Source organism: Staurois parvus, unplaced genomic scaffold (assembly GCF_062004578.1).
Source record: "Staurois parvus isolate SC_StPar_1 unplaced genomic scaffold, SC_StPar_1.0 ptg000226l, whole genome shotgun sequence".
Lineage (NCBI taxonomy): Eukaryota > Metazoa > Chordata > Amphibia > Anura > Ranidae > Staurois > Staurois parvus.
Window position 1 is genome coordinate 1296840 of NW_028318022.1, and position 17492 is coordinate 1314331.

General features: G+C 38.8%; 2 protein-coding genes across 2 annotated transcripts in view; one reads left to right on the plus strand and one right to left on the minus strand.

Moving 5' to 3' along the window:
- MCPH1 (microcephalin 1) overlaps nt 1-17492 on the minus strand; it is a 417602-nt gene that overhangs the window by 179982 nt on the left and 220128 nt on the right. The gene's annotated exons all lie outside the window — the stretch shown is intronic.
- The window catches only part of ANGPT2 (angiopoietin 2), a 67215-nt gene that overhangs the window by 16947 nt on the left and 32776 nt on the right, over nt 1-17492 (plus strand). The window contains exon 2 of the mRNA XM_089679517.1: nt 13613-13768. Coding sequence (XP_089535643.1) covers nt 13613-13768 — 156 coding nt within the window. The remainder of the gene's footprint in view (nt 1-13612; nt 13769-17492) is intronic.

The following is a 17492-nucleotide window of genomic DNA, read 5'->3' on the forward strand; positions in this document are numbered from 1 at the left end:
TATTTTTTCTCTTGCAACTTATAAAGATTAACACCCAACTGACTGTTAGTGGCAAGATACTAAACGAAAAGTATCACCTCATAAAGAGTAATAAAGACAGCAAACCCGTAGGATTGGCTAGTCATCACTTAGGTTTTTATCCTGTAGTTTACAATGACCTTACATGGGCCCTAATACTAACAACTCATAGCCAAAGCAACAAAGAGAAAGCACTATAATTAGCACATTGCAAGGTAAAGCCAACTTTAAGGACAAGTTCACCTTTTAGTAAAAAAAAAAAAAATAAATGCACTTTTTTGCAGTTAAACAAATGTGCATTTAGTATATTTGTCTGAAGCATATGTAAAGCATTGCAGCACCAACGATCAGCAGATCGCTGGTGCCATGCAGGTCTCCTGCAGATCTGTCAGTATGTCTGCTTGCCTGTATGGGATGTACGAGCAAGTAGATATATTGAGGACTACAAGCAGACAGCCACAAAGGCTGTCAGGACTTGTAGTCTCTCATTCACAGAGGACTGTGAATGAGTGACGCAGCTGGGCGGAGCCCCCACTAGCTGTCAAGGCAGGGAGCAGGGGCCGGTCTGATCGGAACATGTACATGTTACACCCCTGAATATGGATGTAACATGTAACATGTTATGAAAGGTGAAATGATCCTTTAAGGCATTCAGTGTCGGTTCACATATATGCAGATTGAATCACATCCTATCTGCATGACATGTGAAATAACATTGCTTCCTTTGTTGCCTGTTCACATATGCCCGATGCACTGGCAGTGCGGATTACAGGCTCAATGGGAACAGCTTCTGAATCACACGTCATGTTTGTGAACCCAAGTTCATGCAGTTTTTCTCTCTTCAAATCCTGACCTGAACCAAACCAGAACTGCTGAATGACTGCTTTTCAATTCGCACTGAAACCACAACAGTCAAGTCGCACCGCACATATGTGAATCGGCACTCAAGCTGAGCTTTGAATAATACATCATTAATTTTTTTTTTTAAGCACGCAGTAATTACTTAACCACTTGCCTACAGGGCACTTATACCCCCTTCTTTACCAGGCCAATTTTCAGCTTTCAGCGCTGTTGCACTTTGATTGACAATTGCGCGGTAATGCAAGCTTGTACCCATATGAAATTTTTATCATTTTTTTCTCACAAATAGAGCTTTCTTTTGGTGCTATTTAATTACCGCTGGGCACTTTACTTTTTGCGCTAAAAACCAAAAAATTGCAAAAAAATTTGAAAAAAAAAAAATTTGTGTTTCTATTATAAAATTTTTCAAACAGGTAATTTTTCTCCTTCACGGATGTGCGTTGATGAGGCAGCACTGATAGGCAGCACTGAGGTGTCACGGATAGGTGGCACTGATAGACAGCACTGATAGGTGGCACGGACTGGCATCACTGCTGGGCACTGACTGGTGGCACTGCTAGGCATTGACTGGAGCAACCGCTGGGCACTGACTGGTGGCACTGACTGGCAGCACTGTATTGATGGGCACTGGTGTGTGGCACTGGTGGGCACAGGTGTGTGGCACTGGTGGGTGGGCACAGATGGGTGGCACTGGTGGGCACCGATCATCAGGGCACTGATCATCAGTGCCCTGATGATCGGTGTTGATCCCTGCTCTGACAACTGCCGGTTCATGGCAGTACTTTCCTCGCGCTATGACAGCGTGAGGAAAATGCAGCCGAAAACCGGCAATTGCATTTCCCGGAGATCAGCGTGTCATTGGACACAGATGATCATGTGGTAAGAGGCCGCTGTGATTGGCCTTTTACCACATCACGTGATCAGCTGTGTCCGTAGGACACAGCAATCACGGAGATCGCCAGGAGAGTGCGTTCTGGGAGGACGTCATATGACGCCCTCCCAGAACTAGCCGGCCGCAGTGTAGCCGTCATTCGGCTATCTACGGTTGGCAAGAAGTTAAATTTGACATAGTTATCAGCCTGTTGAGGTCCCCGTACAGCAGAATTCAGACCGAGAGAGGGAGAAGCAGAACAATGAGCCAATCAGATGTGCTGCACTGCTCATGTGCAAACAAGGAACATGCCGATAGGAAAAAAAGAGCAGAGTGACAGAGGGAGGAGCTTATTTGTCTTCTGCATCTCCTTTCAATGTCCAATTGCATGCTGGGGTAGGGGCAAGACCTGCAATTATTTTTTAACCACAAGAAAAATCTGGTACCCTACCCTGCTACATAAGACTTTGCTCTATGGCAGAATTGTGTAAAGCTCAGAATTGGAAGAGCAGAGATACAAACCCTTTGGCAGGTAAAACAGCCCCAATTTTTCTATCCCCTCCATGTATGTAGAGGTTTGCCTTGATCTCCCTTAAAAATAAAAAAAAGCTGAATAAAATAACCTAGCTGCTGTAATATCTATGTGATGGTACTACTTTATTTATGTTCAGACCTCCTATCAGGCTGCATAATTATCAGTTTGGGTACTTAATCAGGAATGGTTTACAAACGCTTAACCTCTCATGTGTACAATGTTTTTTTTTGTGATAGGTAACAGTGAATCTCTGAGAAATAAAATATCACAATAAACATTTGATCTTTGACTCTTCTCTATCCTTCATGACACAGTTTTTGTAAAAGGAGGTCAAGCATTTGTTAAGGGCAAACACATCTAACAAGACTGCTTTAGCCTTTACATTCCTTGGTCTATGTAGGTCCATGAAGTGGTGTGTAAACTACAGCCAGCAAAACCTATTCATCACTGTAGACAGAATGCATGACACCAGAAAACGATCAGATCTCTCAGCAAATTGCAGACCACCAGGAACGTTACAAAATATTAACCTCACAAGATAAATAAAAGGGAAATATATATATATATTTTTTAAATTAAAAATAGTATATAATAAGTGGAAAATCTTAGAGAATAGTACAAAGTGTACATTTTCTAAGTGAATATAGTTCATTTACTGGCTTCTTAAATCTACATATAGTAAACACGTTTGTTGCCAATCAATTAGTTTCTGCAGAGAGATTTTGAAGGTTGTCAGAAAACAGAATATCTATGCACCTGAAAACAGAAACACATATGTGTAAGGGGATCCTTTTTTAGACTGCATACACTGAAATGCAAAGGTACACATTTGCTTAAATGGCTTAGGGGTGTCAAACTGCAGTTCTCCAGCTGTTGCGGAACTACAAATCCAATGAGGCATTGCAGGGCTGACAGTTAAAAGCATGACTCCCAAAGGCATGATGGGACTTGTAGTTTCTCAGCAGCTGGAGGGCTGCAGTTTGACACCTGTGGCTTAGACACTTGCTATAATAAAACCCCTAGGCCAGTTATTCCATGTTGGCAAGAAAGGAATCCTCTGGTTGAAACACCAATGACCCATACACACGATAAGGAAATCATATGAAAATTTCCATCTAAGAAATGATCGACAAATTATCTGATTGTTAGTATAGTGCTTTAAAGGGCCGAGTCTGACTTTTGGGACAACAAAGATCAAAGGTGGACACTAGAAAATTTTTATTGTAACAAAATGTCTGATTTTTGTTCATGTCTACAGTATTCGTAAAGAAATAAATAGATAAAATGTGCATGATCAGAAGCAAAGAACAACTCTACATTTCCTTTTCTACCACACTAGTATGTAGCTACATTTTCTCCTGTCAGCCGAGAATTTTCATATAAATAAATACTATTCGGACTACATCAGGATATGCACTTTTGTGAAAAATCAGATGATCAGTCATCCGATTTTCTCATAATGGGTACTAGGCTTTAGCTCCAAGGTACAGTGTGCAGAAATTGTTATGATGACTTACATGGCTTGAGCAGTTCTGCATGCCTCAGGAACCATAGTGCTGCTTTGGAGGACAAAGCTGTTCCATCAATGTCAATTGATATTGATCTGCTAGGAAGTCAACAGTAGAATGGAAATCCAAAATTTCAGACCCATTAGGTCCTTTAGCTTTTCCCTCTTTTGTACAGACTATCTTCCTATTACACCCTGGATGTGACTTTGAAAATAGTTTTTCCTTACAGAAATGATTCAATGTAAATCATTTACTGAGATTTACCACCAAAGGCTCCAAGCTAATTTAAAATATAGGTTTCCCTTAACAAGTAATGAAAATCATATGTGCTGGTAGATTTATTCGGATTTGGGCTCAAAGATGTACAGTACTATATAAAGGATCTGTTTTGATAGCCTAGTGTTTTGAATTTCTGTCCATATAAGTCCTGAGATTTATGCATTCACAAAGATTGTAGGTTATAGATGAAAAACTGGGAAAATATTTCATCTTTGAGAGTATTATCTAATTTTAGAAAGTATCATTTTACCCAAAGGATAGTTGTTGCTTGGAAATAGACGTCCAGAGGTAGTGAGCCAGTCAACAGTAAGTGGATTCAAACATAGATCTATACTCAGACAAAAAAGGTAAAATAAACATGCATATAAAAAGGGAGCAGACTTGATGGACCATTTGGTTTTTATTTCTGCCCTCACTTTTCTATGTTTCTGTTTTAATACATGTCTAAGGAAATGTTTATTACAATTAGTTTTGCCTATATTTCTGATGGCATTTCTAAACATAACAACTAGACAGCACCTATTCATTCACAGTTAATACTTTCTGCAGACCTCCCAAGATATGTTACAAAAGATATCTAGCAATCATTATTAATGATCTCCTAGATTGTAAGCTCCAAGGAGCAGGACCCTCCTATCCCTCTTGTATTGAACTGTATTGTTGCTGCATTGTCTCCCGTTATATTGTAAAGCTCTGAGCAAATTGTTGGCGCTATATACAGGTGAAACTCGAAAAATTAGAATATCGTGCAAAAGTTCATTTATTTCACTAATGCAACCTAAAAGGTGAAACGAATATATGAGATAGACTCATTACATGCAAAGCAAGATAGTACAAGCCGTGATTTGTCATAATTGTGATGATTATGGCTTACAGCTCATGAAATCCCCAAATCCACAATCTCAGAAAATTAGAATATTACATGCAATCAATAAAACAAGGATTGTACATAGAACAATATTATAGGCTCTTTTGCATTGTTCGGTCTTACGTCTCTCATCTTTCTCTTGGCAGTGCCCCATAGATTCTCTATGGGGTTCAGATCAGGCGAGTTTGCTGGCCAATCAAGCACAGTAATCCCACGGTCATTGAACCAGGTTTTGGTGCTTTTGGCAGTGTGGACAGGTGCCAAGTCCTGCTGGAAAATGAAGTTAGCATCCCCATAAAGCTCGTCTGTGGAAGGAAGCATGAAGTGCTCCAAAATCTCCTGGTAGACGGCTGCGTTGACCCTGGACTTAATGAAGCACAGTGGACCAACACCAGCAAATGACATGGCTCCCCAAATCAACACAGACTGTGGAAACTTCACACTGGACTTCAAGCATCTTGCAGTGTGTGCCTCTCCATTCTTCCTCCATACTCTGGGTCCTTGGTTTCCAAATGAGATGCAAAAGTTGCTCTCATCAGAAAAGAGGACTTTGGACCACTGAGCAACAGACCAGGTCTGTTTTTCTTTAGCCCAGGTAAGACGCTTCTGACGTTTGTTGTTCAGGAGCGACTTTACAAGAGGAATACATTTGAAGCCCATGTCCAGGATCCGTCTGTGTGTGGTGGCTCTTGATGCACTGACTCCAGCCTCAGTCCACTCCTTGTGAAAGTCCCCAACGCTTTTGAATGGCCTTTTCCTGACAATCCTCTCCAGGCTGCAGTCATCCCTGCTGCTTCTGCAACATGTGAAACCTGTTGAGCTCTATGTTTATGGATGGTGGCACTCATTATACATACTAACCAGATTATAAGCCTATACTTATGACCTTAAAGTGTTACTAAACCCAGGACCCTGCATCCACTATATCTGGTCTGCCACAGTACACACAACATGGAGATACAATTATTTTAGTAAATATAAACTGCTAAATACCTTTTCTCATCAGAAGCTAAAGCAGTTTTGTGGGTTCTATCAGTGTGTAGCCCAGCACTAGCTAAAGCTTGTAGGAGGAGTTTTCTTTCTGCTCTAGGAGGATGCAAAACTCATGACCACTGTCTGACCAGTGCTGATTGGCCCTGTGCTGATTGCATTCACCTTCTACAAAAATCTCTCTAGCAATACACACCAAACTAAGCATGTACAAAATGCCTACGGTTCAGTCTGTCTTATCATGAGATAAGAGGTGGTCGCTTGAAAAAGGGGAGGAACAGAGAAGAAAGGATCAAACAGCCTTTTTGCACAATGCAGACGATTAGGTTCCACAGTGGGTACGACAAGCTTGCTTTACTGCATATACAGACTGATTTTACTGTTGTGGGTTTAGTAACAATTTAAGATGACTAATTTGTTCTCTGTATAGTGTGTGACCACCACCATAATCGACATAAGGGTGCAAGATGCTCCTTTGAGTTGTGCAGTATTTTATTTCAGTTTTAATGCTGTTTGAACATGTTCAGAAATAAAGTTTTTTTTTTTTTTAAGTTTTGATGTGGTGCCCATAAAGTCCATGGACTGCGGTCCAATGTGTTCTTTTTTCTTTGCCCCAGAGCACATCTGTCCACTACCATAGCTACCAAATCTCTTCAATCTTTGAAAATTTGTTTTCATAGTGTGAACGTCTATGGCAAAGGGATACAGGTGATCAAAACACATCAATGCATGCAGTGCATGCAGTATTTAAAATACTTTCCAGTATCCATTCATGTGCCTCCTTGCAGCCTTACACAATATATTTCACAGGCTTGGTTAAAAAGAGACAAATTGAAAAAATATTCCTCTGCTTTTTTTTTTTAATCACTTTTGCTATTGTAGCTTGCCTTTCATTTTACACCCTAGTTGCCAAAACATTTTGTCACATCCGATAAGATGCACATGGAAGAAAAGGAACCACTGAAAAACAGTGGTGATAATTGCACAAATGTTTTATTTTCCTTATTGCTGAGTAATAAATAACATTATAAATAATAAAATTATGTGTTTTTGTATAATGGAAAAATAAATCAAAGATTTGTATATCATACATATCTACATATCTTTGTTTTTAATAGGGCACATGTATTTTGTTTTTTAGTTTATTTTTAAATTCATAAATCTTTCACTCTTTCCCCTCGATTTTATAACTCTCACAGGGTGATGACAGGTCCACTTTATGGAGACATGATATGGCTAAGTTGACCTCTGATGTTTCACCCGTGTGCTGCAGGTGGGAACTAGGGAGAATGAGATCCTGCTATAAATTTTATTAATTGTCACTATATATGAACCCAAAAGTGCTCACAATTGAGCTCTCTGGTTTAATTTACAGTTAAAAGCAAATTAGACAACAGGGGATCAGGGGCATCAGCAGTGGGCAATATAGGACATATTAATGTAATAGCATAGGACTAATTTTTCAACATTAAAGAATTTTTCACTTTTATTAAACCATATTTTGCTTCTGATATTTTTCATGGTATGTGTATACATTCTAAGTAATATGTTAGCGTAACATATAGTACCTATATAGTACCTCAGTGATCACAGTGTCCTGCTGCAGACAACGCCCTGATCTTTCTTTCCCCCCAGGCTAGTGCCATCTTTTTTCAGTCAAAATCTGGGGTCAGCATCTATTTCCTGGACTGAGATGATTTAGAGGTGACATAATCATGTAACTCATGGTGCCAACACAGTAGCCTTTGCAATCTTGGTTGCATATATTGTCTTGCACACTTTATCACCCTGCTGCTGCTTCTCACACTGTTACTTGCCAGAAAGAAACAATGCGAAGTCAGAATGAGGGATGGCTGGGGGAGGCACTTCCTCCTCTCTGCAGAAAACTTGGATGACACCATTCCCCAGGTGCGCTTTTCTCAGATTGACTTTGAAAGCCTGTGCCAAAAGTCACTTTACAAAATATATACATACTGTATATAATATATTGTATTTTTTCCATTTTCTTTGTGACAAGCCAGAAATGTATTCACGCAGAGTCAACATTACTACTGGGTCCACTTTTAAACTGGGAAAGCCTTAAAAACTGAGGCACATATGCTTAGTAGTTAGGAAAGCCTCTGTTTTTAGGCTGCATAAAAGCAGTTCTGAGGTTGCCTGAGAACCAAAGCCATATCACACAAGCGACAACTTGCCAGTGACAACATTGCTAAGAGACCCATTTCTTTTGAGTTGCTCCAAGGCAAGCCAGGAGAGTGTGGTGTCACCTTCTCACTAGGGAGTAATATTCAGTGGCATTCTGGCCCAGTAAGGGAGCTATTCCATAGAGATTAGTAGAAGGCTTTCCTAAGCTATTCTGCTTCTGGCAATTTGTCATCAGCAGCAAAAGTGCCTGCATGACATAGTTGTTAGAGTTGCTCACCAATTTTTAGATGTGATGGCTCCATTATCTTTCCTTCTATTTTCATCTGGTGATCCAGCCAGTAACAATTGTTTTTCAAAAGAACAAGCTCTCTTACAGATTTACAGGGATGAGACAAATCATTTACCGTTGTCAAGGGTGCTTACAATGATCTGCTTTTCTTAATTTATGTAAAACCTTTATCCTGAAAGCAATAAAACTATATGCTGTAACAGCCTATAATGTATTAGCTGGAACTTGGCTTCAATTTGTTAGTGTATTTAAATCTGCTAATACATCTAACACTCCCCATATACCACCACTCAAGGTGCTCTTGTACATTCAGTGTCTCACAGCAGTATAAGGGTGCAGGCTGTCTTATGCTTAATCCAGAAAGCAGTGGAGTATGAGTGGATGAGCGAGGATGCACAGGGTGATTGGTGACGGAGGCAGGGAGGCCAGAAGGAGCTCATGGCTGAGGCCATGCACATTTCTCTTCACCTGTTGAGCTAGTGGTGTGCAGGGTTGCTCATTCTTGCATACTTTCCTCCCTCTAGACTGACCATGTTGCTGTCCAAAGATGTCTCTGCTCCTTCATCCAGAGGGGGGAACTCTAATACAGTAGGTTTGATACTGGCGAGATCACCAGAGGAAAACAGAGGGTAAAAGCCTATAAAAAGAAAGATAACACAGCTACCCCATCTAACGACTGATGAGCTGCAATATACTGCATTCATTTTTTTTAGTACAGCTTTGAAGTGGTTCTAAAGACTGAAGGCTTTTTTTTACCTTAATGCATTCTATGCAAGTAAAAACACCTACTTGCAGCTCTCCCCTCAGCCCCCTCTTATACTTACCTGAGCCCAATCATGATCCAGCAATGTGCATGAGAACAGCAGCTCTCCCAGATCTCTCTCTCCTCATTGGCTCACATAGCAGGAGCCATTGGCTGTTAATCGCAGCCAGTGAGCCAATGGGGAGAGAGCAAGGGGCAGGGCAGAGCCACACACTGTGTGTGAATGGACAATGTTAGATCACAGGAGCATGGCTTGCTATTGGGGGCACTCGGCTGGGGAGAGGAGCCAGGACCACCGGCAGGGAACCCAAAAAGAAGAGCAACAGGGCTGCTCTGTGCAAAACCATTACATAGAGCAGGTAAGTATAACATGCTTGTTTTTCATTTTTGTTTTTTTTTTTTTCATTTTTTTTCATTACAACCTTAGAATCGCTTTAAGACCAAATTAGTAAGGGCTTAACTTTCATCATAAGTCTCCCCACTAAGAGGTTTCCCAATTTTTTGGAAAAGATAATTTTAGTAGTTTCAAAGCAAGCATCATGACATATTTAAATAACATTTCTAAAACTTGGCATTCACTTTCTGTCAGATGCAGTACAGAATATAACAGTATGCAACTGGCAATGCATAATGACCTTATGCCAGAGGTAAAAAGGATTAGAACCTATGTGATATTTTTCTCAGTGTTCTCCTTGAGGATTTTAACCCTTGCTTCCTATTCCAGTGACATTGGGGTTTCACAAGGACTAAGAGATTTCTCTTTGATGGAAACAAACAGAGCAACTAGATGACATCTAGTAGATAGGGAAAGTGTTATAACATTTGCCAGGTTTTTATTGCTAAATTAGGAGTAAAGTCAAACACAAAAAAATCCATCCCCATTACCAAAATCAAAATAAATAATTACCCAACTGGGATAACCTGACTTCTGAAATAAGTAGAACAGTGGATACATGCAGACTCTTACCCATGCCTTAAAAACTAAAGAAAAGGTTTTGGCTGGAGTTAGGCTTTAAAAATGTAAATGTGTATCAGGAAGACATAACAGAGATATACGTTTAAAATCTCTTATCAGTGCTCATTTCTTTAAAGATTGAATCATCCTCAGTGAAAAATGAATGTATTATGTTAAAATAACAAAGTTATCTATAAAGGGGTTTGGAAACTACAAAGTTAAAAGTTACATAGGTGAGGGCAAACATAAATCTTTAGAATGCACAGTAAGGGCTAGATTACAGTAGACAACAGCAAAACCTCAGCAGTTAAATGCCCTTTTCTGTCCAATAGGCTGCATTTTGTGTTTTATACATTGGTATTGGACTTTTCTGTGTTGGCAAGGGCAAATAAATTGTACAAAGTAGACAACATAAAACCATGGCCAGCAACAATGTATAAGTACACATTTAATAAATGGCTAAAAAGAAGTAAACCCACCATCTCAATACAAACATGTATCAAAAGCATATGCATTACCAGAGTAAACAAACTAAAAAAAAGCACTCAGTAATACTAAAAGAAACATTCAGGATAGAGGTTATTTAAGTGAATGTGTGCTTTGCCCATGCAGCACACAGAAACAGATTCTCTTTAATTCCCTTTTCCCCATCTGCACATACTCATTCTTCCTTTGAAAGTCCTCTGTAAGCTCTAAGTTGGCTCCAAGTGAAGCCTGGAACCTTTTCTGCCCCCGCTTGACAGTACTGGACTAATCACAAATGCTATCACATGGAATGACTCACATGCACTTCCACACCCAACTATTTTTTTTCGATTGGTGGCTGAACAGATCAATAGAGGTGGGAAGGAAAGATGACTATAAACTGCTGAAGGCGGAAATAGGACACAGAAAATCCCAAACTCAACCTTTCCTTAGGACTATAATAAAAAAAAAAAAAAAACTATGAAGAATGCATCGTAAATGTTATCATAAAGGCAATTATAGGACACGATACTTGTTAATAGAGTAAAATTCTTAGACCCTACATTTACACCTATCAAGCTGCGAATAGGTCGAGATATATACACAACTAATCCTGAGAAGCTCTGTTCTGAAATCAAACAACACATGACCATACTCTGTAAGCTCATCAGCCGATTACAACATTTGGGATTATGACAACCTCTTCTCCTAAATTGACCTGTTTGTCCTGTCCCCGACCCTAAGAGTAAAACTGGAGCAGGAAATCATGGATATCTGAAATTTTTCTGACAATAAAAATGAAACCAAATATCCAATGCCTGATGGCTTTACTGGCAAATACTGAAAAAAGTATTCTGAAATCCTAGCATCCATGCTTATGAAAAGCCTACAAAGGCCTATCAAAACAGACCACCTTAATCTTGAGAGCTTGGCTGCCACTATGTGATCCCTAAACCTAACACAGATTCCACTTATTGGGGCATTTACAGGCCCATTTCTATACTCAATTTAGATATGAAATGGCTGGCTAAAATCCTGGCATAGGATACAGTATCTAAAATGATCAGGTGGGTTTCATGTCCACAGGCCTGTGATAACATCTGCAAAATAACCTCCTTATCCATGCTGCTAGAAAATGAAACATCCCAGTTATGTTACTTTGAAATTCAAAAAACATTTGACACGGTTTTGTGGCCTTATCTTTTCTATTGGCCTCGTCAATATTCTTCTTGCCTACATGATTCCAGATTAAAATCCACCCCAATATTTCATGACACAAAGAAAGGATCCTCTTCACACTGGCTACAGGACTCGCATATGATTACAAACCACCTCAACAGTCACAGCATATAAATGGAAGGCATCCATTATAAACTGAGACTTTTTGTGGAGAACACATTACTCAGATCCCTTCATTAAAATGCCTAACCTTCTTAAAACACTTCATGATTTTTGTAAGAACCCAGATCTGGAAATCAACAGAGTAACAAATCTAAATATGGTCAGACAGAAAATACATGTTGCTTAAACTTCTTCAGCCAAAGTTTGACTGCTGTATGAAACTGCACTACAAAGATGGCAGATTTATAATGCCATGAATTTTAAGTCTGCAGTATGCACAATAAACTCCCATCTTGGTTTGCAAGTCCTTTGCTTCCATGAGCTGAGGCAAATATGGGACCTTCCACCTTACAGGGCTTCTTGTCTATTCTATAATCAGTACTAAATGTCTGAATGCACATGTATAATTAAAGCTCCTGAAGTCAGAGTTTAACTGACTTCATTTGACTATATCTACTCCAGCAATCTGACAATTGACAACTGCAGCAGTTTAAATCAAGGATCCTAAGCATAGGACACCTATGCAGACTTCCTGACACAAAGGGTTGAGATTATGCAATTCTGTCTTGGCATGTTGCATTGTTATTGGGTGAAGATGATGGTGCTACCAGTGTGGATATGGGGTATATTCCTAACACTCATAACTGAAGAAATGGCTTGAAAAAACCCGGAAACACCTTCAACATTACAAAAAGGAGTCTAGTTCAATGTGACTAACTCCTACATGCTAAACAATGACCTGAATAAATGGAAACCTTCCAGACCTTAGATGTCTGTGCTTCAGAGAAGTAAAGCTGCTTTAAAAAACATGTAATCAATGTACTGAAAAACTTCATTACTTTAGGTTTGTAATGATTACATTGAAAAACTAAACCCTGACTTCCAACATGTTCATGTTGACCCTCAACATGGCCCATGCCAACAAATACAGCACACTCTTCTGATCTCACCACCTTCCTGATTATAATCTTCTGAGATCAGTCAGTAAATTCATATAAAGAATCTGCTTCAATGTCAGGTCAGCCATGACCAATCATGTCATATCAATCAGAAAGGCAGAGACATGGGTTGGGAGAGTTTCTTGTACCTACTGAAAAGGCTCACGTGTCTGATGATACATACACAAAGCATATTCTACCTACTCATCAATTTATGATGCACATGTTGCTTTAGTACACATCAGGGGCCCCATGAGTTGTCAGTCCACCCCGGGTACACATTAATCTGAGGGAACTCCTACTTCTGATGCAGGACAGGAATTCCCAAACACACCCATTGAACAATTTTTGCTGGCTCTCATATACAAAAACAGCCTGATGTGAAAAAAGAATGCCAGTATTAAGACTTTTCTCATAGCTATCAATCAAATTCAGACTTACAAAATGTTAATGTAGCTAGTAATACAGGAAGTGGAGAGTGATGAAATTACACAGCATAGGTTTCACAGGTGTTCCTGTTAGGTGCTCTCTGAATTTTGACTATGATACATTACATATAACTCCAGTTAAAGTGGCCTACCTGATTTTAGCACAGTTATAGTGAATAGAGTGAATAGAGTATATATCCTGAATAGAGTAATAGATGATCAATGAATAGTTTTACTTGCTGACTGGAATTGCTCTTAAGTCCAACTTATCTTTGTGTGCACTAATACAATCTTTTAGCAACATCTACTTTCTAGAATTATATTTAAATCAATGTACTTAATTGCTTCTGTTTTTCAGCTTGAGACATACATCCAAGACAATATGAAAAAAGAGATGGTAGAAATGCAGAAGCATGCAGTGCAAAACCATACAGCTATCATGATGGAGATAGGGACAAACCTTCTGAACCAAACTGCAGAGCAGACAAGAAAACTGACAGATGTTGAAGCCCAGGTAAATATACAGGACACAAATTACTCCCTGACATTTTGAGCTTTATGCTTGGTGCAAGCACCATGTTATTACTCACAGTGATGAGAAAACAAACACATTTTCCTTATATGTCAAAATTTAAGAAAAAATGTTTTGTCAAACCAGGTCATGTAAACGTTGTGATATTTATGTAAAATATGTCTGCCATCCAACCATACAGGAAGCAACAAGGTCTGTAAAATGCTCTATAAATCTCTGGATCAGACTTTTGTTTTTACGTTTGCCAGACTAAAGCAGATATGCTCTCTATAAATCAGCTTAGCTAGCTGTTGCCATATATCCCTAACATGGGTAGAGTTCAATGCTGCAGTAGAGAAATAAAAACATTTGGTCCTTCAGCCCTGATTCACACTAAATGTAACTTTGAAATCGTGCTACTTCACTTGAAGTAACGCAATTTGAAAGCCAAAGATCAGTGCAATTTGTACCTCTGATTTCATTTAACATCAGTCAATGCAAGTCACAATGAAATCAGAAAACAGAAGTGCATGAACTATTTTTGAAATTGCACTACTTCAAATTTCACCGATTAAGACAGTGTCATAGAAATTCATTAGATACCACTTCAGGTATGACATGCGATTTACAAATCATTCCTGAATTTGCACTGGTGTGAACCAGGGCATAATGTGAAGAAAACATTTTCTCCAAGATGGAGCTTTGCAACTATACTAACAAGTAAAACACTGAAGTTTCAAATAAGTAATACAATAACTACACTAATAAATAGTAATACTAATAAAAGATGCAATACACTTAAAATGAAATAACCGAGGAATGCTTGTTGCAGCAATTAAAGAAGACCACCATATCCTTTTGCAGAAGAAAACAGCTTATATGTTATATTTATACCAACAGTGATCCAGTGTTAAACCTCCTTGCCGGAAAAAAAACATGGCAACAGCCAACCATTTAGTAATTGTAATGAAACATCCTAAGTGGGGCTCCACAACACATTTCTTAAACTAAACAAAATTTATACAAAAATTCTCAGTACATTCAACAGTTTAATGAATGTTGTTCAAATTTTGTTCATAATTGTTTGCTTTAACATTTGATTTTGGCGTGGTTGGACTTTATGCAGTGTGTAATCAAGTTGACCCTTGAAACTGCATACTGACAAGAAAAGAAAAAAAAAGTCCACCAAAAATATTTTAATACAATTTATCTGTGGCACATTAGAGAACTGAGCAGTAGTAGACTAATCACACAGCATTTAAGAGTCAAAGTCCCAACAAAGTCCCCAAGAAATTTTAAGGGGACATGATTTTCAAACAGAAGAGTTTAAAATTAGATGCCTAGAGTTATTTGTAGGTGCACTGGCTGTTTGGAGGCTTGCCTCCCATAAAATAAAGACCATTCATAATTATGTGCTTTAGGTATGCTTTAATGTACCTAAAAAAACAGGGAGCTTTCTTATGTCATTTTAAGTTGACCCTATGGGCTTTTCAGCAGTACATATAATAAAGAAGTGTTGCTGGACTCAGTTTAGGTGTGCTTTCCAAAACGCACATTATTATGAATGGTACCAACTTAAAAACAAACACTCTATACATGCATTTTACAGAATGTACCTGTACAGAAAAAAATATGCACACTTGAAACAGCATTCACATTGTGAATCTGCCCTTTCATTCAAAGTTTAATAAAACTGTCATTCCTATAATAATATTACACTAACATATGGACAACTGATTCCAACCAGAATGAAACAAAACATAAAAAAGTTTGCTCTCCCAAGGACATTAAAATGTGAAATCACATCCTCAAGTAATATTTAACTTGACGGAAATGAGTAATGAGGTCTTCCTGTCAACAGAAACAAGCTCCAGATGAAAGAAGTACAAGTAATACTTACACAAATAGTATTGTCTGTGCAGCATGTGGCATGATGAGGCAAAATCTGCAAACATCCCAAGTATTGTCTTCCTTCCCAGAGATTGACATCAATAAAATAAATAACATTCCTTAGTGTGATCTCATAAGACGACAAATATCTTAGAAAAAAAGTAGCACTGTAAGGGGCTGTCATGGTGTTCTGTTAGAAATGTTCAAGTGCTGTATCAGTCATTTCGGTTATATTTTTGCATTGCCAGCTAGTAGGAAATTATTGGATTTTTACATTTACAATGTTCAGTCTGACAGGGAATACTGAGAATGATTTTTTTTTGTATTTTCCACCTAAAACCCCCAAAATGAAGGTCTCCAAAAATGGTCCAAGTACGATTTCATCCATGTATTTTTGTCCTTTGACCTCTCAGTGATCACCCTAAAGCAGGCTTCACTAAATAGCAGACTGCAGCCCAGACCCAGTTCAAGTCATAATCCTATCATAAATGCAAGTGCAGGATCCCTTCCTCCGCAGAAGTCGTTGCTTGCTAGAAGCACAAACATCCTGACAACCAATGATGTCAAGTGCATGCCCAGCCCCCTGCGACCTGCTTAACTTCCTAGCTACTGTCCTCTGCCTGCCTGGCTTATTGTATGAAGAAAAGACATACAATTACTACCATTTATAGCCAAAGCACAAACAAGAGATTTGTACCTCTACTGAAAATTTTGTTTTAATGACTAGACCTCTATGAATTTTAATTCAATACCCCTTGCCCTAAAGTAATATATAATAAGCCACACAAAAGTAAAGTTAAATACATGTAAATAAAAAATACATATTTTTATGGCTGTTTATGAAAACTTAAGCAAAGGAGAAGAGTGGTATGCCATATTCCAATAGATTTGTTCAGGACTTGACTTTCATTGCACCAGCCCATGGTACTTAAAGTGTATGTAAAGGAAATATTTTTGGATAGAGTGGAAAATTGTTAGACCCTTTATCAAATTTGTATTGCTGTCTGTCCCTCTGTTGGGGAAAATCACCCTATTTGTATTTCAGATCATTGTCCCAGAGACAGAAATCCTTAGTTTGGCAACAGTACAGGTGAGGGTCATCAGAAGTATGGAGACACCTGCTCCAGTGACAGATGTCTAAGAGGGAAACACACCCTTCACAAGTACTTTAGACCATTGTCCCCGAGACAGAAATTGAGGGGAATCCTTAGTTTTAGAACCATCACCAGGACAGGTGAGGGTCACCAGAACAATGGGGGCACCTGCTCCAGTGACGAGAATACACTTCACCTGTTCCTGGGTCTAAGGAGTGATTTCCTCTCACCTCCAGGACAAAGCCTGCAAAAAAAAAAAAAAAAAACCTGACAAGGGTATCTACTCAATCCAAAACTAAAATAAATAATTAAAAAAAGTTTGGCTTTATGCACATTTAAATCCTTTCTGTTGAGCTCTTAAAATGTGTGAACATGGGCATATCAAACTAGGAAAAGGCAGAAGCAAGAGGGTTACCACAGCAGCCATGTAATGAGTATTTTCAAAAGGAGAGATCAGCAAGGGCAGCCTCCACGTTTCTCCCATGACAGGAATCCTTTAAACGGGCTACTTACAAAAAAAAAACAACAAAAAACAGAAAGGTGTTGATTTACTAAAGGCAAATGGACTGTGCACCATACAAGGTGCAATTGCACCAGAGCTTTGAATAAGAGATAAAAATTCACTTTGCAAGGAGCATGCAATCACGTGCAAGGAAAATTGAAAAAAGCAATGGCTGAATGATGGAAGTCAGCAGAGCTTCTGCTCATTTATTAAGCTCTGGAGCAACTGCTCTTGCAAAGTG